General features: G+C 45.5%; 1 protein-coding gene across 1 annotated transcript in view; it reads left to right on the top strand.

The window, feature by feature from the left end:
• The window catches only part of has2 (hyaluronan synthase 2), a 33,114-nt gene extending 14,464 nt beyond the window's left edge, over nucleotides 1–18,650 (top strand). Inside the window, exons 2-4 of the mRNA XM_080193937.1 lie at nucleotides 2,756–3,382; nucleotides 11,014–11,115; nucleotides 14,989–18,650. Coding sequence (XP_080050063.1) covers nucleotides 2,756–3,382; nucleotides 11,014–11,115; nucleotides 14,989–15,918 — 1,659 coding nt within the window. The 3' untranslated portion in view covers nucleotides 15,919–18,650. The remainder of the gene's footprint in view (nucleotides 1–2,755; nucleotides 3,383–11,013; nucleotides 11,116–14,988) is intronic.
• The last annotated feature ends 3,191 nt before the right edge of the window (nucleotides 18,651–21,841 follow it).

Raw genomic sequence — 21,841 nt, forward strand, 5'->3', positions numbered from 1 at the left:
AAGTAAAGTTTATTTATCAGTCACAAGTAAGGCTTAAATTAACACTGCAATGAAGTTACAGTAGAATTCCCCTAGTCGCCACACTCTGGTTTGGGTTGATGTACCTAACCATCACATCTTTCTGTGGGAGGAAACCGGAGCACTCGGAGGAAACCCACGCAGACATGGGGAGAATGTGCAGATTCCACACAGATGGTGACCCAAACTGGGAATCAAACCCAGGTCCCTGGTGCTGTGAGGCAGAAGTGCTAGCTACCGTGCCGCTCCTACCTTTAGGAAAGGAAATCTGCTGTCCACAGATGTTCTGGCCTACATGTGACTCCAGAGCCACAGCAATGCGGTTGCCTCTCCACAGGTCTCCAAAGGCAACTAAGGATGGGCAATAAATGTTGGCCAGCTGGTGATACCCATGTCCCACGAACGAATAAAAAAAAAATCAGGCATGGATAACTCGTCAGTGATGCCCACGTGCCACAAAAGAATAAATTAATTTTTAAAGTTTATTTATTGGTGTCACAAGTAGGCTCACATTAATACTGCAATGAAGTTACTGTGAAAATCCCCTAGTTGCTACACTCCAGCACCTGTTCGGGTACACTGAGGAAGAATTTAGCACAACCAATGCACCTAACTTGTACATCTTTCAGACTGGGAGGAAACCGGAGCACCTGGAGGAAACCCACGTAGACATGGGGAGAACATGCAGACTCTACACAGACAGTGACCTAAGCTGGGAATCAAACCCAGGTCCCTGGAACTGTAAGGCAGCTGTGCTAACCACTGTGCCACCATGAAGATGAACCAATTCTTTGCAACTTTTACATACACTCACTGCATAACTCCACAACAGCAAAAATATTGTGTTTATACAATGTCTTACTATGGTCAAAAATCTGCTGGGGGCTTCACAGATGTGTAATCAGAATAAATTGGACATCAAGCCACATTATAAGGTGTTGGGACAAAGTGACAGAAACCTGGTCAAAGAGGTAGCTAAGAATTAGCGGCAAGATTGCCCTGACACAGCTAAAATCAAAATAGAACAGGATTGAACTTGTTATCCTGAAAATATATTCCCTGAAATGGATTACGTGTGTACTGTACAAGAAGCCTACCAGTTTAATTCTAAAACCTTTTTATAAAAAGTAAACTTAGCGTGTGTGAGAGCCAACAGAAAGAGCAGTGTCCTTTACAAGGTAACATAACCAGAGACAGATGGAAAAACAAACACTCAAGCAGAAAGTTGCGGCCAAAGTGTAATAAATATACCTGGCGAGACACGGACTGCTTCAGACTGCTGTTACTGTACTGACGCTAACTTCTCTTCACTTGTTAGATTCTGGGAGGGAAAGAAAAATAACACTTTGCTCTTCCTGTCTCGCTTGTTACTTATGAACAGCTTGTCATCAGAAGCTGCCCTCGCTCTCACGTCGGTGAACCAAGGCCTTCCCTGAGTTTCCTGCCTCAGCTGCGGCCACAGTCATTGCTAAAGCAGAAATATTGAAGGAAAGGGGAGGCCATTCAGCCCCTCGGGTCTGCTCCTCTATTAAATTAGCTCTAGTATTTCGATTCCATTAACGCCTTCACGTTGTCTGATTTCAAAAAGGAGTCAGATATAACTTCTTGGGGTTAAAGGGATCAAAGGATGTGGGGGCAAGAGGGATCAGGATATGGAATTCGATGATCCGCCATGATCAAAATGAAGGTGGAGCAGGCTGGAAGGGCGAATGGCCTCCTCCTGCTTCTATATTTACCTAACAAAACCCTCAACTGTGAAACTTTCACCGTTTTTTTGGAGGGAGGGAGTTTCCACATCCCTTTGAGTGAGGAAGTGATGTCACTCCCAAATGACCTGACTCATCTTAAAGTTTCTGCCCCATTCTTCTGGACTCCTTCTGCCAGAGGAATGAGTTTCTCGTGATCTACCCTCTCAAACTCCTAACCAGAACTAAACTCAACTGGATCATTTCTTTCTCTTCTGAACTTAAGGAAACACAAGCCTGCACAATCTTATCTCATAAGAACAAAAGAAACAGGAGTAGGAGAAGGCCATTCAGCCCCTCGAGCCGCTCCACCATTTAATACCATCCCATCCTGGCCTCAACTCCACTTTCCAGCCCATTCACCATAGCCCTTCAACCCATTACTCATTAAGCATCTTTCCTTCCTCCTTAAACATACTCAATCCACTACACACTCGGGTAGTGAATTCCACAGATTCACCACCCTTTGAGAGAAGTATCATAGAATCCCTGCAGATCTCCAATAATTGATAATTTAACCCCTTTTGTCCCACTGCAACTTCCATTTTGAGGTGAAGCCACAAATTGGAATGACAATGCAATAACAGGAGACAGTGCAATGTAGAAACACCTTCCGTGAATAAATTAAAATGCAGTGTACTTGTGCAGTTGGGTGTTGAATCAGTCTGGCAAAATTTGTACCAATTGGACATGTGAAAAATAAGTTAGTATTTAGTATTTGGTTAGTCCAAAGATGTGTAGGTTAGGTGGATTGGCCATGCTAAATTGCCCCTTAGTGAATGGGTTTGGGGTATTAGTGGGATACGTTTGTGGGGTTATGGGGATTGGGTCTGGGTGAGATGCTCTGTGGAAGGGTCAGTGTAGACTCAATGGGCTGAATGTCCTCCTTCTGTAGGGATTCAATGATCCTATTGTATAAAGTGTTTAATTAATAGCATTGTAATTTCTAAAGAAATATAAACTCCCATGTTTTTCTCCCTGTGATGTTACAGATGCGTTGCAAAAACCTGACATCCATCCTGCGGATTGTGGGGACAACGTTATTCGGTCTTGCTCTTTTGTTGGGAATTGCTGCTGCCTACATTGTAGGATATCAGTTCATAGCCACGGACAATTATTATTTTTCCTTCGGACTGTATGGAGCGATCCTAGCCTTGCATCTTCTCATTCAGAGCCTCTTTGCATTCCTGGAGCACCGCAAGATGAAACGTTCCCTAGAGACCCCCATCAAGCTGAACAAGTCGGTGGCTCTGTGCATCGCTGCCTATCAGGAGGACCCGGATTACCTGAGGAAGTGTCTGCTCTCCGTTAAGAGGCTAACCTACCCGGGAATGAACGTCATCATGGTGATCGATGGGAATAGTGAGGACGACCGGTACATGATGGACATCTTCGGCGAGGTGATGGGGAGGGAGCGGTCAGCCAGCTACGTGTGGAAAAGCAACTTCCACGAGAAAGGGCCGGGAGAGAGTGACGAGGCTCACAGCGAGAGCATGCAGTACCTCACCAGGCTCATCAGGTCCAACAAGAGCGTGTGTGTAATGCAGAAGTGGGGAGGCAAACGGGAAGTGATGTACACTGCGTTCAAGGCACTGGGGCGCACTGTGGATTATGTGCAAGTAAGACTCTTCAGATAGTTCCAAGTCAAATGGGTTTCCTCCGGGCACTCCGGTTTCCTCCCACAGTCCAAAGATGTGCAGGTTAGATGGATGGGCCCTGCTAAATTAACCCTTAGTGTTCAAAGATGTGCAGGTTAGATGGATGGGCCCTGCTAAATTAACCCTTAGTGTTCAAAGATGTGCAGGTTAGATGAATTGACCATGCTAAGTTGCCCCTTAGGGTCCAAAAATGTGCAGGTTCAGTGGATTGGTCATGCTAAAATGCCTCTTAGTGTCCGAAGATGTGCAGGTTAGTTGGATTGGCCATGCTAAATTGCTCCTCAGTGGTCGAAGATGTGTAGATTAGATGGATTGGCTATGCTAAATTGCCTCTCAGTGGTCGAAGATGTAAAGCTTAAATGGATTGGCCAAGCTAAGTTGACCCTTCGTGTCCAAAGATGTACGGGTAGAGTTGGGGGGGGGGTGTGGATTAGTGGATTAAATACGTAGGGTTACAGAGATAGGGTCTGGGTGGGATTCTTCGTTGGAGAGTCAGCACAGACCCGATGGATCAAATAGTTTCCTTCTGCACTGCAGGGATTCTGTGATTCTAGAGAAACTGGGACACAACTTAATAACTGTTTCGCTATAAAGGGAGTCCTATATAACATGTAATGTTCCAATAAAACTTTGTGTCCGCTTGGTAAATGTTGGAAGAAAAAAGCACTAACCTTGTCAGATCTACAGTTTGTGAATAATGCACTTAAGTCAAATCTTCTGATTACAAAGAAAGGCTAAATGTTGTCTGCCATACACATTAGCCTGTGCGGTCCAACACTGTTAGAAAGCAATGGAGGTCATTTATATTGATTCATGTCACATAAACCCCACAAAAAAGAGTTCCAACACTTATTAGAGGAAAAAAATCTGGTAAATTCCACGCCAATCTTCCCAGATGTGGGCTGGTGCCCACTAGTCGCTATAATAACAGGCATTGAAATAATCTTCCTCTAGCTTCCTCACATTGAGATTGAATCCAGCTTCAGAGAGTAAGGAATCTGCATCAGCCTCAATTAGACATACCCCTCTTTCATGTTGTGTATTATGTATTACAGCTCCATGCAGTTGGGTCTAGACGGGTCACTGTGGGTCTAGACAGTGTATCGCTGCAGAATATTCACTGATGGGGGAACATCAGTACCCGGTCATTCCCCTGGCATTCCTGTCCAATAGGAGTTGTTGGATTGGTGTACAAACTGGGCATGTTCTGCATCCCCACATGCCTGTTGGGCACTTGTAGATCTTGGAGTGAAATCAGACAATAGTCATCGAGATATACAGCACGGAAACAGGCCCTTTGGCCCAACTCATTCATGCCGACCAGGTTTCCTAATCTGAACTAGTCCCATTTGCCTGCATTTGGCCCATATCCCTCTAAACCTTTCCCATCTGTGTACCTATCCAAATGTCTTTTAAATGTTGTAATTGTACCCACCTCTAGCACCTCCTCTGGCAGTTCATTCCATACATGCTCCACCCTCTGTGTGAAAAAGTTGTCCCTTGAGTCCCTTTCCCCTCTCACCTTTAACCTATGCCCTCTAGTTTTGGACTCCCCTACCCTGGGGAAAAGATCTTGACCATTCACCTTATCTACACCTCTCATGATTTTATAAACCTTTTTAAGATAACCGAGTATGGATTGTTTCTTTTAGAACTGTGGGACTCCATTGCACCTGTAATCAATGCCAACAATGTGACCTGGTTCTTGCAAGCAAGATCTTTCACATTACAGAGCTGCCTGTGCAGAAACAGGCCCAATGATCCCTGCTTCACAGCAGTCTCTTCTTCATCTCACCCAGTCAACATCACCTTCTATCTCTCTCTCCCTCATGAGTTTATTCAGCTTTGTATCATTCATCCCAACCATTCCCTGTGGGAGAAAGTTCCACATTCTCACCACTCTCTGGGTAAAGAAGATTCTGCTGCATTCCCCATTTGATTTATTTGTAATTATTTTTATTCATTCATGGGACATGGGCATCACTGGCTTGGCCAACATTTATTGCCCATCCCTAGTTGCCCAAGGGCAGTTGAGAGTCAACCACATTGCTGTGACTCTGGAATCACATGTAAGCCAGATTGGGTAAGAACGACAGATTTCCTTCCCTAAAGGGCATTAGTGACCTTTTCTGACAATGGTTTCATGGTCATCAGTAGATTCTTAATTCCAGATTTATTTTATTGAATTCAACTTCTACCAACTGCTATGGCGGGATTTGAACTTGGGTCCCCAGAACATTAACTGATTTTCTGGATTAATAAACTAGGAATAATCCCACTAGGCCATCGCCTCGCCTTAGATAAAGATTTATCTTTATATTTATGGCCCAACTTTGAACTTCCCCACAAGTGGAAATATCTTCTCGACCTTTATCCTACCAAACTCTCACATAATCTCCTGACAACCTCTGCCTTCTCTTTACTAGAGGATAGAGGCACAGTCCTGATCAGGGTCTCTCGATGGCTATAACCTCTCAGTTTTTTCACTATATGATCATATGATACTTGTTGGATTCCCTCGAAAACAGCTGGAAGTTATTTCTTGACAATGTTGTAGTTACTGCACAGCTGTTGTCTGTATGGATGACATCATAAACATTTACCAATTAGGACAAGAGACTGGGCAAAACCGGCCACATAGATATTTTCTAACAATTCCAACGCAATTCCAAAGTAATAAGGTGATCTTGCGAACTCGGAGAAACATGTTGTAAACCATTCAATCCCCTCTCCCAGGTTTCATGACAATGTGTGTAACCTCCTCCTCACCCCCCCGCCCCCAACCCCCTGCCAATCATATAGCTGTCTTATAATCATTCCCAAGTGTCCACTATTTTCTCCAATATCACTAAAAGGTTGTTCAGGCACTCAGGTCTGTACATGCAACATCGCAATCTGTAAATGCAAATTGTGCCAGAAATACGCATCACCACGATTATTACGTTGTCATCAAAGATATGATGGTTAAGTGATTGCAACTGTGATAGTGTACAGATTTCACTGTAAGCCTTTGAGGCTTCCTATTTATTAAATAGCTAGGATGCTACAGGGACTTGATGGTTTGAGTTATAAGGAGGGACTGGGTAGAAGGGGACTTTTTTTCTCTGGAGCGTAGAGGAGACTTGGGGGGTGATCTTATCAAGGTCTATAAAATAATGAGGGGCATAGATCAACTAGATAATGAACATCTTTTCCCAAATGTAGAGGGGTCTAAAATTTGAGGGCATACATTTAAGGTGAGGGGGGAGAGATACAAAAGTGTCCAGAGGGGCAACATTTTCACACAGGATGGTGAGTGTTGAACAAGAGGTAGTAGTAGAGGCAAGTTAAAAAGCAGTTACATGGATAAGATGGGTATAGAGGGATATGGGCTAAACATGGGCAATCTGGGACTAGCTTAGTGGTTAAAAAAAGGGTGGCATGGACAGATTGGGCCGAAGGGCCTGTTTCCATGCTGTAAAGCTCTATGAGTCTATGACTTCAAATAAGTATGAAATTGTGGAATGGTTACAGCACAGAAGGTTGCCTTTGACACATTGAACTGTGCCGATTCTCTGCAAGAGAAATTTGGCACATTCCCCTCCCAGCCCTTTCCCTGTAATCCTTTGGAAAGATTTGCGCCTCCACCACACTCCCAGGTAGCACATCTTGATTTGATAGAAAAAAGTCACAATTGGTTCTTTTAGCTATTCATTTTTATTCGGTTTCCTCCAGTACTCAACCCTTTCCTACCATTGGGAACTTTGCCTGGATCCTTCATGATCTTGAACGCCTCTCATCAAATCTTCTCAATATTCTCTGACAGGAGAACTGCCCAGTCTATCTGCAGAACTGGGTGGCACAGTGGTTAGCACTGCTGCTTCACAGAGCCATGGACCCAGATTTGATTCCGGCCTTGGGTCACTGCCTGTGTGGAGTTGCACGTTCTCCCTGTGTCTGTGTGGGTTTCCTCCGGGTGCTCTGGTTTCCTCCCACAGTCCAAAGATGTGTGTGTTAGGTTGATTGGCCATGATAAATTGCCCCTTAGTGTCAGGGGATTAGGGCAGCTACAGGGATAGGACAGGACCTGAGTGGGATTGTTGTCAGCGCAGGCTCAATGGGCCAAATGGCCTCCTTCTGCACTGTAGATTCTATGAACTGAAGTCCCTCCACCCTGGAATCATTTTCTTAAATCTTTTCTGCACCCTCTCTAAAGCCTCCACATCCTTTCGAAAAGTGACTTGCCCAGAGTTAGACACAATACTGCAGTTCAGGCCAAGCTAGTGTTTTATAGACTGTTTCCTTTTCTAAAAAAAATACACGGATCCTAAACAAAAGTGCATCTGGATCTTGGATGGTTTCCAAACTTTCCCTTTCAGCTTTAGTATACAGGGAGTAAAACCCCCACCTCTTTGAGTAAAATAAAATTCCTGCTTGTATCATCTTCAGTAAAGTGATCTCAGCTTTGCTCATCGAGAATGAATTACAACAGGGACTTGTGCAAGATGTTTGATGTCAAAAACACGATTCTTCCCGCTGTAATGTGTTCCAGGTCGACCCTGTCAGCAGCTGGTGTAGTGTTATATCGCCAGATTGAAGGCTTAATTCTAGCAGCCACTGATCTGTCAGTAGTTTTCAGACTGATATGTCGCGACAGAACCAGTTTCCACAAATTGAACCCAGTTTCCTCACACAAAACCCCGGAGCATTTAATTTAGACTTATCCCTAAGCTCTCCACAAAGACTTGAAAAACTTGTCTGATGAATAGATAAGCTCCAGAAACAATGAATATCAGTGTTTCATTCCTGGTCTGTGTTGAGTTAGGCACAAGTCAGGAGTGTGATGGGATACTCCCCATTTGCCTGGATGGGTGCAGCTCAACAACACTCAAGAAGCTCAATACGATCCAGGACAAAGCAACTCTGCTTGATTGGCACCCCATCCACCACCTTCAACATTCACTCCCTCCACCACAGATGCACAGCGGCAGCTGCGTGTACCATCTACAAGATGCACTGCAGCTAATCGCCAAGGCTCCTTAAACAGCACCTTGTAAGCCCGCCACCTCTACCATCTGGAAGGACAAGCATTTATAGAACTGTTCCACAACAAGGACTTATTCCAGGCAGGAATAGTAGAAGATTTAACCATTGACAATTAGCAGAGAAAAATGCCAAAGTCACGCATGTTTCAGCAAAGGAGCCTTTGCGTCAACATTGAGGAAAGGTGTGTCAGACCTCCCACATAATAAAAAAGATGTCAGTGTTAATGATTCCAATGCAGGATAATACAGGGGAAGACTGGGGTAGTATGATGGCACAGTTATTAGCACTGCTACCTCACAGCGCCAGAGACCTGGATTCAATTCCGGCCTCGGGTGACTGTGCAGAGTTTGCACGTTCTCCCTGGATCTGTGTGGGTTTCCTCTGAGTGTACCAGTTTCCTCCCACAGTTGTGTAGGTTAGGTGGATTGGCCATGCTATATTACCCCTTCATGTTAGGGGGACTAGTAAGGTAAATAGGTAGGGTTATGAGGATAGGGCCTGGGTGAAATTGTGGCTTGATGAGCCAAATGGCCTTCTTCTGTACTGTAGGGATTCTATGACAGTCAGGTATCCATATCGTTGCAAAATTATTCTTGCATTATAAAGAACCAGTGATTATGAAAATTATTGGGAATTATAATCAAGTTGGTTCACAAAAGCCTTACCTATCATGATTACAGATGATACATTCATTAATTAATTGATATATTATTATGACAATTATCCCATATCATTCTTGAATTGACTGATTACAGCCATAGCTATTGTGACAGTGTTCACCTGAATGGATATTCCTCACATATATAAGTCCAGATATTGGCCACTAGTGACTCATCTGATATTGGAGACCATGCAAGACATTCTGGGATTTTCCCTAATCCCAACATCCACCTGCATTTACCTTACCAGCAGGAATCCTCGCTATGTTCTGCCTGTTGGCTCAATGCGGCACAGTGGTACAGTGGTTAGCACTGCTGCCTCACAGCACCAGGGACCCAGGTTCAATTCCTGGCTTGGGTCGCTGTTTATGTGGAGTTTGCACATTGTCCTCGTGTCTGCATTGTTTTCCTCCAGGTGCTCTGGTTTCCTCCCACAGTCCAAAGATGTGTGGGTTAGGTGGATTGACCATGCCAGATTGCCCCTTAGTAACAGGGGGATTAGCAGAGAAAATATGTGGGGTTACGGTGATAGGGCCTGGGTGGGATTGTTGTTGGTGCAGACTCGATGGGCTGAATGGCCTCCTCTGCACTGTCGGATTTTATTCTATACTGATGAGATTTGGAGAATGGGGGGAGGTGCAGGAATGGCAGTGGGTAGTGGGATAGTAAGATTTCATATTGACGATTCCCTGACCTTTGAGGTGTTTAATTCAGCTCCTTTTCCAATAGTATACCATGAACTGTTAGGCATCATACCTCACTGATCCACAGGGGGACATCATTAAATTCACATCTATAGATTCTTGACGCATTCACTGGGTTTGAAAGAAGAGTAATACTGTAGTTTGTCAATGGGAGAAGTCTGAAGCAAAGTCCATCAAAAGTTAATTTAAAAATATTAACAGACCAAGACAAAACTCATCAACTTGTTAGGAACTTTTAACAAAAATCAACATTTGCCACAGACCATTACTGATGTTGTGATTTACACTTCTTGCGTTAGTTATCACTTCTTTCACTCAGACAGGAGTGATGGGACATGGACCTGTCCGGGGTGCATTCAAAAAATGGATGAAATATTTCACCTTCAGTGCCAATGGATCCATCTGTCTAGACAAACTACCATGCACCTCCCCCTTCCCTCAAACCCCCCCGCTTCCCCATGCCACCCCCCTCCCCTCACCACCTTCCAAACCTCACCAAGGAGGTCATTCTAAGGAATACCAGATGTAAAAGAATAAAAGAACAATAATTTATGCTCAAGGAAGGAGGAAGCACTGATTGGTTGGAATGTGGACTCTGAATGATCGAGGCGTTGCCATGGAGAATGCACTAGTAAGCCATTAACTGCCAAGCTTTGTTTACATTCAAACCAGGCAGGTTGATTCTGATTGGTCAAGAAGCCTCACAACACCAGGTTCCAAACACATCTACCTCTCCACTAACCTGATGAAGGAGCAGTGCTCCGAAAGCTTGTGATTCCAAATAAACCTATTGGACTTCAACCTGGTGTTGTGAGACTACTTACTGTGCCCACACCAGTCCAACGCCGGCATCTCCACATCCTGTTTGGTGAAGACATTGTCCTGGGAAATGAATGGCTGTCACCTGTTTGGTTTAGGTGAAATGGCTGAAATGTGTCTACCTGTTCTTTCTGTAGAGACAGGCTTTGACAACATGAGTCTTCTCAGCAACACCTGAGTTTGGGGTGACTGCAACCAAACAACCTTCTAAGTAGATTATGTGATTATGAGCAAACACTTCATATGGAAGCATGTCTGATTGAAGCATAAACACCCGTACAGAGCAGTATAGACCAGTTTGTTTCTGCGCTGTAGACTGATTACATTGCAGGGTGCTTTGCTTTGATCTCTTCAGTGATTAACACGCCTGCTTTCCTTTGGCCAGGTTTGTGATTCCGATACAATGCTGGATCCCGCTGCCACCGTGGAGATGGTTAAAATTCTGGAGGAGGACCCAATGGTTGGAGGGGTTGGAGGTGATGTACAGGTACGGGTGTGGGTGTCCCCAGCTGTCTCCTCAACCATGCACATTGGGAGATTGTCTGAGCAACAGCTGGAGAGAGTGGGTGAATTTCAGAGGTCATTACAGGGAGGGATGTAAACACGAAGGAAATGGAGCCTCTTTATTGAATATTGGATACCACCCCACCCCCAAGATAATTTAATTTTCCAACATTCAGGAGAACCTAGACTTAAGGGGGTCGGTGTTTCAAAACAAGGGGTCGCATGTTTGAGATGGAGATGGAGAGAAATTCTTTCTCTCAGAGGATCATGAGTCTTCGGAACTCAGAGAATCATAAAATCCCTACAGTGCAGAAGGAGGCTATTCAGCCCATCAAGTCTGCACCGACCACAATCCCACCCAGGCCCTATCCCCATAACCCCATGTATCTACCCTAGCAACTCCCCCAGACACTAAGGGGCACTTTACCTTGGCCAATCAACCTAACCTGCACTTTTTTGGACTATGGGAGGAAACCAGAACACCCAAAGGAAACCCATGCAGACATGGGGAGAATGTGCAAACTACATACAAACAGTGAGCCAAGCCAGGAATTGAACCCGGGTCCCTGGAGCTGTGAGGCAGCCATGCTAACCACCGTGAAAATTGGAAAGAATCACACTGGTTTTTCCAGCGGGAGTTTCAAAATGAATCTCCCACACTCTGTGCGTTGCTGAGTGCACGAACATGAATTACGTGAAAATCATTAGTCAGGGTCTATTCCCGCTGAAGAGGCCGGCAGTATAGCGCTGAGTGGGCCACTGCGCATGCACAGATCTGTCAGCGTCGAGATCGGCTCATGGACAGTGGCCCTGCACTAATGCTTCCCAATTGCTGGCCAGCTCAATCACAACCCTCACATCACTGGCTCCCTTCCCCCTTGATCACTAGCCCCCTCGAATATGCCCTGGCCAACCCTGACCATCCCTACCCTCCAGACTGCCCCGAACTCCAGCAACTGACCCTCCTCCCCCCAATCCCCCATCACTAACGGCTGTCCTGACCAGCCCTCGCAGTGCCAACCTCCCCAGCAGACTGACCCCCTCCACCAGCACATTGGCACAGTGGTTCGCATCGCTGCCTCATAGCGCCAGGGTCCCGGATTCAATTCTTGGCTTGGGTCACTGTCAGTGTGCGGTTTGCACATTCTCCCAGTGTCTGCGTGGGTTTCCTCCGGGTGCTCCGGTTTCCTCCCACAGTCCAAAGATATGCTGGTTAGGTTGATTGGCCATGTTAAATTATCCCTTAGCACCGGCGGACTTTGCCCCTTGGGCTGTGCCAGGTGACCCAGGCTGGCACTGTCAAGGTGCCAATGCCCAGGTGGCATCCCCCCCTCCACCCACCCCGCCGCCTGACCTTCCAGGGGTCCTCAGTTGCTCTCCCTTCACTCCAGTGGGGAGCTGGCGTAATCTCCACTGGAGTGAAACATCAGGAAGGAGGCTGAAGTGAGCCGGGATATTTCAGTCTTGGGCCAGCTAATTATATTTAAGTTGCATTAAAATCAACATTCACATAACTGATGTGGCTCTGCGCCGATTTCCAGTGCAGAGCTGACGCTGCTACAAGCCCAATGCTGGGAGACACTCTCCGGCCCAGTGGGGAGCCCGCTAGAATCTCCCGTCCTGCAGCACAGCGGGATGGGAGAATTGTCCCTCCTACACCTTCCCCTTTTCTGTTAAAACTCACAAACCCGAAACATAGTTGGGACATTACACCAGCATCCCCAGCCTTCTCTACCCCTGTACTGTGCCTCCTGAAGGGGCAGGGCCCCCTATGTCAAGTACTTGTGAGAATGTTTGCACACTTTACCCATTTTGTAGTGTCATTTCCCGCCCAGGTCACATCACCTGATCCTGCAAGGAGAGGAGGCCAGGTTCAGGCTGCAGTCTCTCCTTCGTAACGGACGATCCAACTCTTTGTAAACCTCCTGAACCTCACTGCTTCGTCCTCAGTTGGAGAATTGTATGCAATTCTTCTGACATAACGAAGAAATTATCAGGAAAATGATTGAATTGTAATCGAGGCAGTTCATGAAAATTTTACGCACAGTAATTCTCGATGATGCAATTTCATTACCATGCATATTTATCCTATATCCATTTCTGAAGGGAATGGGTGGGATGTCAAAGTCTTGGAGTGGGTTCAGAGGAACTTTACAAGAATGTTACCAGGGATAAGAGGCTTCACTTATGGAGAGATTTCAGGCACTGGGATTGTTCTCTGTGGAGCAGAGAAGGTTAAAGGGAAGATTTATTTGCAGTGTTGAAAATTGTCAAGCGTTTTGATAGAGTAAATAATGAGCAAAAGCAATTCCACTGGCAGGAGGTGGATAGCTGGAGGAAGACAGACTGAAGGTCATTATCAAAAGAAGCAGAGAGGAAGTACTTTTATGCACAGGCTGCTGTGACCTGGAAGGCAGGGGGAGCAGATTCAATAATAACCTTCAGAAAAGAATTGAATAAACACTTGCAGGTGGGAAAAGAGGGAACAAAGCATGGGATAAAATCAGGGGAGCTCTTTCAAAGAGTTAGTGATGTGACTTGGCTACTGAGAAGACCAGATCCCGACAGATGTGGCCAAACCTGCAGATGTGCAAGGTGTTGTCCTTGTGAGTGCAGCCAATCATAGAATCATAAAATCTATAGCACGGAGACAGGCCCTTCAGCCCAAACTGGTCCGCACTGACCAAAATGCCCATCCAAGCTAACCCCATTTGGCCCATATCCCTCTAAACCCTTCCTATCCATTTATCTGTCCAACTGCCTCAAACACTTCCTCTGATAGCTCACTCCACACACGTAGCACCCTTCACTGCCCTTTCTACCTGTGACTCCACCTTGAGAGAACTGTGCACCTGAACTCTAATGTCCCTCTGTTCCACAATACTCCCTCAGGTCCTATCATTCACCATGACAGTCCTACCCCTTGATTTGACTTTCCAAAATGCAACACCCCGCACTTATCTGTGTCGAATTCCATTTGCCATTTCTCAGCCCACTTTCCCAGCTGATCAAGATCCTGCTGCAATTTGTGATAACCTTCCTCACTGTCTACAATACTGCCTACATTAGTGTCATCTGCAAACTTACTGATCATGCCTTGTATGTTCTCATCCAGTCAGGGTGGATTACCTCACTGTGGTTTCTTAGTGCCTCTGAAAACAAGTCTTATTGCCATTGACCAGAGTATTCACTAATCTGTTTATTGTTTGAATAATGCTAGTGATCCTGTTGGATATGTTGTCCTAAAAAATGAACAGCTAGCTACAGTTGGCTGGTGGGCTCACATGGTTAGAGTGTGGTGCTAAAGATGCCAAGGTCAGGGGGTCAATCCTCATACAGGTCAGATGTAATTACCTGTGCTTGCGCTTACCTGGGATGGGAGAGTCAGTGCTTGCTGACCTCTCATGGTAGAGTAAAGGGCCAGGGTAGCCCATGAGGTTAAACTGAGATGTTGCCTGACGTAATTTTTCTAAGTCACATTGGCCTTTTGGCTAAAATGAAGCTTCAGATCGAGCCCGGGAAGGGGGAGATCATAAAATCCCACCCGAGGCCAACAAAGATTTCTGTTCTGGGAACCTCGCCTGTCCTGATTCCGTGGTGGGCGAGATGGTAGGGTTTTGGTTAATATCTTGTCAGCTTAGATCTTGTTTGTCCCTCTTGTGGGGAACATGAATTGGATTCAATCTGAGTTTGTTTTTTTTTGGCTGGAATAAAAACTAATTTAAAAATAATGGACAAATGTTCCTCCTCTCACCCCACACCATTCCCATCATGCAACTGGTTCTTTAATGGGAGACATTGGATTGTTTTTGAGCGAATTAACTAATATCTTGTGTTTCTCTATCCCAATTGACAGATTCTCAACAAATATGACTCATGGATTTCATTCCTGAGTAGTGTCAGGTATTGGATGGCCTTCAACATTGAAAGAGCCTGCCAGTCCTACTTTGGCTGTGTGCAGTGCATTAGTGGCCCCTTAGGGATGTACAGAAATGACTTACTCAATGAGTTCATGGAGGATTGGTACAATCAGGAGTTCCTGGGTTCACAGTGCAGCTTCGGGGATGACCGGCATTTGACGAACCGCGTCCTAAGCCTTGGATACGCCACAAAATACACAGCAAGATCCAAATGCCTGACGGAGACCCCGACGCAGTACCTGAGGTGGCTGAACCAGCAGACTCGCTGGAGTAAGTCCTATTTCAGGGAGTGGCTGTACAATGCCCTGTGGTTTCACAAGCATCATTTGTGGATGACCTACGAAGCGGTAATCACTGGATTCTTCCCTTTCTTCCTCATCGCCACCGTCATCCAACTCTTTTACCGGGGACGGATTTGGAATATCCTCCTCTTCCTCCTCACCGTCCAGCTGGTGGGTCTCATCAAGTCTTCCTTCGCCAGCTGCCTGCGGGGTAACATCGTGATGGTCTTCATGTCCCTCTACTCGGTGCTCTACATGTCCAGCTTGCTGCCAGCCAAGATGTTTGCCATCGCCACCATCAACAAAGCGGGCTGGGGGACGTCGGGCAGAAAGACCATCGTGGTGAACTTCATCGGGCTGATCCCGGTCTCAGTGTGGTTCAGCATACTCCTGGGGGGGGTCATGTACACCATCTACAACGAGACCAGGGACCCCTTCTCTGACTCAGAGCAGACGGTTCTCATTATCGGGGCGGTCCTCTACGCCTGCTACTGGGTCATGTTGTTGACTCTGTACGTTGTCCTTATCACCAAGTGCTGCAGGAGGAGGAAGGAGCAACAGTACGACATGGTGTTTGATGTATGATGTTTACACGGGCGCGTGCCATTACTATTGACGCTTTACCAAGCCTCGAGCATCTGGGTGGCACTAACAGGTGGTTGTTGCCAAAGGATATCAGTCATTGCTGCTGTCACTTCAAGAAATGCAATAAGAGCTCGTACAGCCAAAGAAAATGAAGGTAGTTTTGATCTTGCTATTTCATGCTGAAGGAACGTGTCCGTGTGGAACACTTGTGACCGTTTTGATGTCTGCACTTTTTTTTTCTTGAATCTTTCATTGGGCGAAATGCTTGATGGTGTCTCGGAATACCTCACCGGCAGTGCTTGTGAACAGTGGGGGGTGAACCGTAACCTTTGAACGCTTGAACCTATTATCCCACAAACCCCCCTGCCTCCATCCGACCTCAGCTGACGTCACCTCAAACCAAGCCATATTGACTGAGTGAAAGTGACTGTGCCCCAAATGAAACTTTCCCCTTTCACGACTACTGGCTTTCAGCGCTGGGAGTTGACTTTATTTTTCAAAAAAAAATGTCTTTGGGCTAGTGTTTGTGTAAGTTTACCTGTACTTGTATTTTCATGGGAAAGCTGCAGATGGAATTCTGCCTATCCTAACGATTGTTCCATTCTGTTTTTTTAAAAAAAATAAGTAAACCAAAGATTTATCGCCATTATTGAACTTTTCCTTCAGTAACTTCTGTGAATCCATGAATGAAAATGTGAATTGTTGATATTAGACCAATGAGTCATTATAAAGTACCGCAGTAAGAAATGTCCAAATGTCCAGTAACGGGCCTTGAGGCAAAGGGGTAAAATGGAACCGGACAACAGGTTTGCAGCTCACCCTGTCGTAAGATTTTAGGTTATTATGTCGATGGACAGATCAGTGCCAGGTTCTATAAGGGATTTCATAGAGTCTTTGGCCGGAATTTTACCGGCATGCTTGCCCCAATTCCGGGGACAGGCGAGGCTCAGAGAACAGCACTCTCTGTTGGCCTTGCAGGAGGGGAGAATCATACGAACCTCGGGCGGTCGTGCCGGTAAACTTCCGCTCATAGATTTATCGCACAGGAAGAGGCCCTTCGGACCATCATGTCTGCGCCATTTCTTGCCAAGTTGGCCGTCAGACCCAAGATCTCATTCTTTGCAACAACTTGGCATTGACTAGTCAAAGTGCGATGAATTGGACTGGATACTGGCTTGGCTGGGGAGTGCTTTATGGGGGATGTAAACACTCCATCTTGTCAAGGGTCAAGAAATGTTAGGGTGAGATTGGGCAAAGATCCCAAAACGTCCTCCTTCACACTGTGTGAGCCAATGAATTTGCTGAACTCCAGCACTGCCCTTGCCGACTAAAGTCAAGGTGCAAAAGCAATTCCGATGGGGCCAACTCCCTCCCAATTTTAACGCAAAACAACTCGCCTGGGGACTGTGAATGGAAAGACAAGGGGATTAATCACATACCACTATCGGAAAGAAACCTGTCAGTTCAGAAAGATTGGGTGGGATTTTACAGCCTCACTCGAACGAGACCGGAAATTCCTACCCGAGGTCAATGGAGATTTCCATTGCCAGACCCTCGTCCGCTCCCATTCCGAGGTGGGCAAGCTGGGAAGAGTTCCGGTCATTATGTCAGTGATGTACGGCAGGTCAAAGACAGTAATAGGCATAATGCAACCAATCAGTTGGTGAACATCATGCATTGACAGGCTGGATTGCAGATTGCTACCGAGAGGAGGTTTATTGGTTTACCCTTACTCCTCTGTACTGCAGCCCCTCCCCCCAACACAACAATCTACTGCGTGATAACTTGATAGTTCTACTGCACATTTATGGGCTTAACGCACAGATAATAGAATCGGAAAATACCAAATTGCTGATAACACTCGCAATTTACTTAAAAAGGCACGAGATTCATGAAAATCAGAAATATGATAACCCCACCCCTCACCGCTACCCCCTCCGGCCCCCTCAGAGACAGGCATGAACATATAGAATCATAGAATCCTACAGCGCAGAAGGAGGCCATTCAGCCCATCGAGTCTGCACCGACCAGAATTCCCACCCAGGTCTTATCTCCATTTCACAATGTATTTATCCTGCTAATCTCCCTGACACTGAGGGGCAATTTAGCACGGCCAATCAACCTAATCTGCACATTTTTGGACTGTGGGAGGAAACTGGAGCATCCGGAGCAAACCCACGCAGACACAGGGAGAACTTGCAGTCTCCACAAAAGCAGTGACCTGAGCTGGGAATCGAACCTGATTGTGTGTCCGAATGCCCACATACATGATCATGCCTGTCTCTGGAAAATAGACATTGTGAACATACTGTCGTAAGCCAACCTCTGTTGTGAGGTGGAATCCATGGGTTCATATCTGGGATTCTTGAGTAACTTCATTGCGTCTGCTAGACGTTGAATTTTTGTTTACATTTCTTGGTTAAGATTGACTTCATTTTCTGAAGTAAATTGAATGAATGGTAACTTTCTTGATGTATTCAGCATTATTATGGTTTTTTTTTAAAGATAATTCTTGACATGTTATAATAACCAAAAATGTACATGCCAATCATTAAATCTCATAAATTTGCAAACATTTCAAAGTCTTATGTAGCCTATATCACTCACATCCTGTCCAATGTTAACCCAGCTGTCTATATTTATTTAAGCAATGTTGCAACATACTCCAAAATACGGATTGTAATAGATAAAAGTTATGATTCCAACATGAATAAATATTTTTGATAACACAATCCGGTTGTTGATTCTTTTCCACTTATTCTATAAGAGGTAAGTGACCTCCCATTGGTCCCCTGGGTTAGTAGTAAGTTAGAAGTTTTTTCCCAGGGTGGAAGAGTCAATTACTAGAGAGCACAGGTTTAAGGTGTGAGGGACAAAGTTTAAAGGAGATGTATGAGGCAGGTCTTTTACACAGAGGGTGGTGGGTACCTGGAACTTGCTGGCGGGGGAAGTAGTGGGAGCAGACATGGTAGTGACTTTTAAGGGGTGTCTGGACAAATACATGAATAGGATGGGAATAGAGGGATATGGTCCTGGAAGGGGAGGGGGCTTTAGTTCAGTCGGTACAGCTTGGAGGGCCGAAGGGCCTGTTCCTGTGCTGTAATTTTCTTTGTTCTTTGTTCAGTGCTCTGTGCATTGTTGGCCACTCAGTTGGAGAAGGTCCCAACCTGAATAGGTCTGACCAGCAAGGTGCCTGAACAGAACAAAAACACAAAACGTTGGCAAACACTCAGTAGCTCAGGCAGAATCTACAGGGAGGCCACACTTGGAATACTGTGTGCAATTCTGGTCACCCTATTATAGAAGGGATATTATTAAACTAGAAGGAGTGCAGAAAAGATTTACTAGGATGCTACTGGGACTTGAGGCTGGATAGACTGGGACTTTTTTCTCTGAAGTGTAGGAGGCTTAGGGGTGATCTTATAGAGGACTATAAAATAATGAGGGGCATAGTCAAGGTAGATAGTCAATATCTTTTCCCAAAGATAGGGAGACTAAAATTAGAGGGCATAGGTTTAAGGTAAGAGGGGAGAGATACAAAAGTGTCCAAAGGGGCAACTTTTTCACACAGAGGGTGGTGAGTGGCTGGAACAAGCTGCCAGAGGTACTGGTAGTGTCTTTTAAAAAGCATTTAGGTAGTTACATGGGTATAGTGCGATATGGGCCAAATGCTGGTAATTGGGATTGATTAGCTTAGGGGTTTTAAAAAAAAGGGCAGCGTGGACAAGTTGGGCCGAAGAGCCTGTTTCCAGGCTGTAAACCTTGATGACCCTAACTCTATGAGAGTGAGAGAGTTCACAGGCACATTCTTACTGGCCATTCATACCATACTTCCACTGCGGTGAGGTCAGAAATTTGGCAACCAGTCAGATCTTTCACTGTGGCGCATTGGGAAACAGTGGTAAGATTCTGTCCCATGTTTCAGGCCACAATCTGATTCATTTTCAAAAATATTAGTCCTTCCACAGGGTATGAGTTAGAATCAGAGAATCCCTCGGCCACACCTTAATGTTAGCCAAGGAACAGCATTCATTCAGAATGGAACATCAGTGAGAGTACTGCACACACCCAGATGTAATGATGGATTCTAGAGACATCAGCACATATTTAACCCTTTATAGCTCACCTTGTGTCAGGAAGTACAGCACCTCTAATACAGTAACTACCTTCCTAGACAGCTGTGTCAGCTCTCCTCACACTTGTTGCTTTTTTCTTCATAGAATCCCTACATTCCAGACAGAGGCCATTTGGCCCATCAAGTCTGTACCAACTACAGGCACTATCCCCATAACCTCACACATTTAACCTGCTAATCCCCCTGGCATTAGGGTCAATTTAGCATGGTCAATAGCTTATCTTGCACATCTTTGGAGTGCGGGAGGAAACTGGAGCACCTGGACGAAACCCACGCAGACACGGGGAGAATGTGCAGACTCCACACAGACAGTGACTCAAGCCGGGAATTGAACCCGGGTCCCCAGTGCTGTGAGGCAGCAGTGCTAACCCACTGTGCCACCGTGCCACCTCTGAGGGTATAGCTACGATTTCAATTCACACTGCCACCTGGATCATCATTATGGAATTCTGTAACACATGGAATGAATGTTCAAATAAAGGACAGCAAAATAAGACAGTTTCAGAATGAAGACCGGTGTCAAACTGAGATCTTGTTCCTTCTGTCTCCTAGACCTTCAGAAAATGGCAGACTTTGACTTTCACTTTGCATGGAGAGAGAGGGATCGGAACTGAGAATGGAGAGATAGAGGGAGTGGGAGAAAAGAAACAGAGGGGGTGGGTATAGGACAGAATGGAGAGAGGAATTAAGGCTGAATAGAGAGATGGAGGGACTGACAGAACGGGGAGACAGAGGGACCTTGACAAAGTCTAGACTCAAAATGTTGGCTCTATTCTCTCTCCTCAGATGTTGTCTCATCTGTTGAGATTGTCCAACATTTTCTGTTTTTGTTGTCTGTGAGAGAGGGACTGTGATTGAGAATGGAGAGATGGGGGGAGTGAGACAGGCTGGAGAGAGAGAGAGAGAGAGACAGGGATCAGGAGTGAGATAGAGCAGAGAAAGGGAGTGGGACAGAATGGAGAGAGAAAGGGACTGTGACTGAGAACAGAGAGAGGGAATGAGACACAAAGGAAGGAACAAGAGCTGAGCAAGGGACTGAAAGTTGTGACAGGGAGAGAGAGGGATATGATGGAAATTGGGGACTAGAGAACCATAGACACAGGCAGAGGGTGCTAAATGTGCAGAGAGGCACTGAAAACTAGTGACACAGAGAGGGACTTGCGACTGAATGCAATGAGAGAGATTGGAGATGGAGGGACTGGGATTAGACAGAAAGGAACCAGGGGCAGAGGTTGGAGAGAGAAAGGCTTAATTTTAACATTGGCGTCATCAATTTCAAACAATAAAAAAGATTTATATTTAAATGGTGCCTTTCGTGGCTCAGGGCATGCCAAAGGTGGTTACAGCCGATTAAATACTTCTGAAGTGTAAGCACTATTGGAGGAAACCGTTAATATCTGTTTCCTTCCATTTTGTTTGAAAATGTTGGCTGTCAACCTTCTGTTTTGCTTCACATTGTGTCCAGAGCATGTTTTCACTCTGGGTTGAGAATTCTTAGCCGTTGTGTTGTTCTATCTCCCAACAATATTGTTCCAACCATTCTGAATATCTTATGAAAACACTTAACAATGAGAGAGTGTCCAATTCCCTCTTGGCAGGTTTCTGTGCTGTGTAGGGAAGTGGAAGAGGTTTGGCTATTCTGATGATGCTTTATTGTTTATGATGTTAACTGGTTTGGTAAAAGCAGCAACTGCCTTTTCCAATGTCTTCTTGTTTCCACCGATAGAATTGTTTAATGTTTATTCGTTTGTGTCACAAGTAGGCTTACATTAACACCGCAATGAAGTT

Source organism: Carcharhinus amblyrhynchos, chromosome 8, assembly GCF_965287045.1.
Source record: "Carcharhinus amblyrhynchos chromosome 8, sCarAmb.v2.hapA, whole genome shotgun sequence".
Classification (NCBI taxonomy): domain Eukaryota; kingdom Metazoa; phylum Chordata; class Chondrichthyes; order Carcharhiniformes; family Carcharhinidae; genus Carcharhinus; species Carcharhinus amblyrhynchos.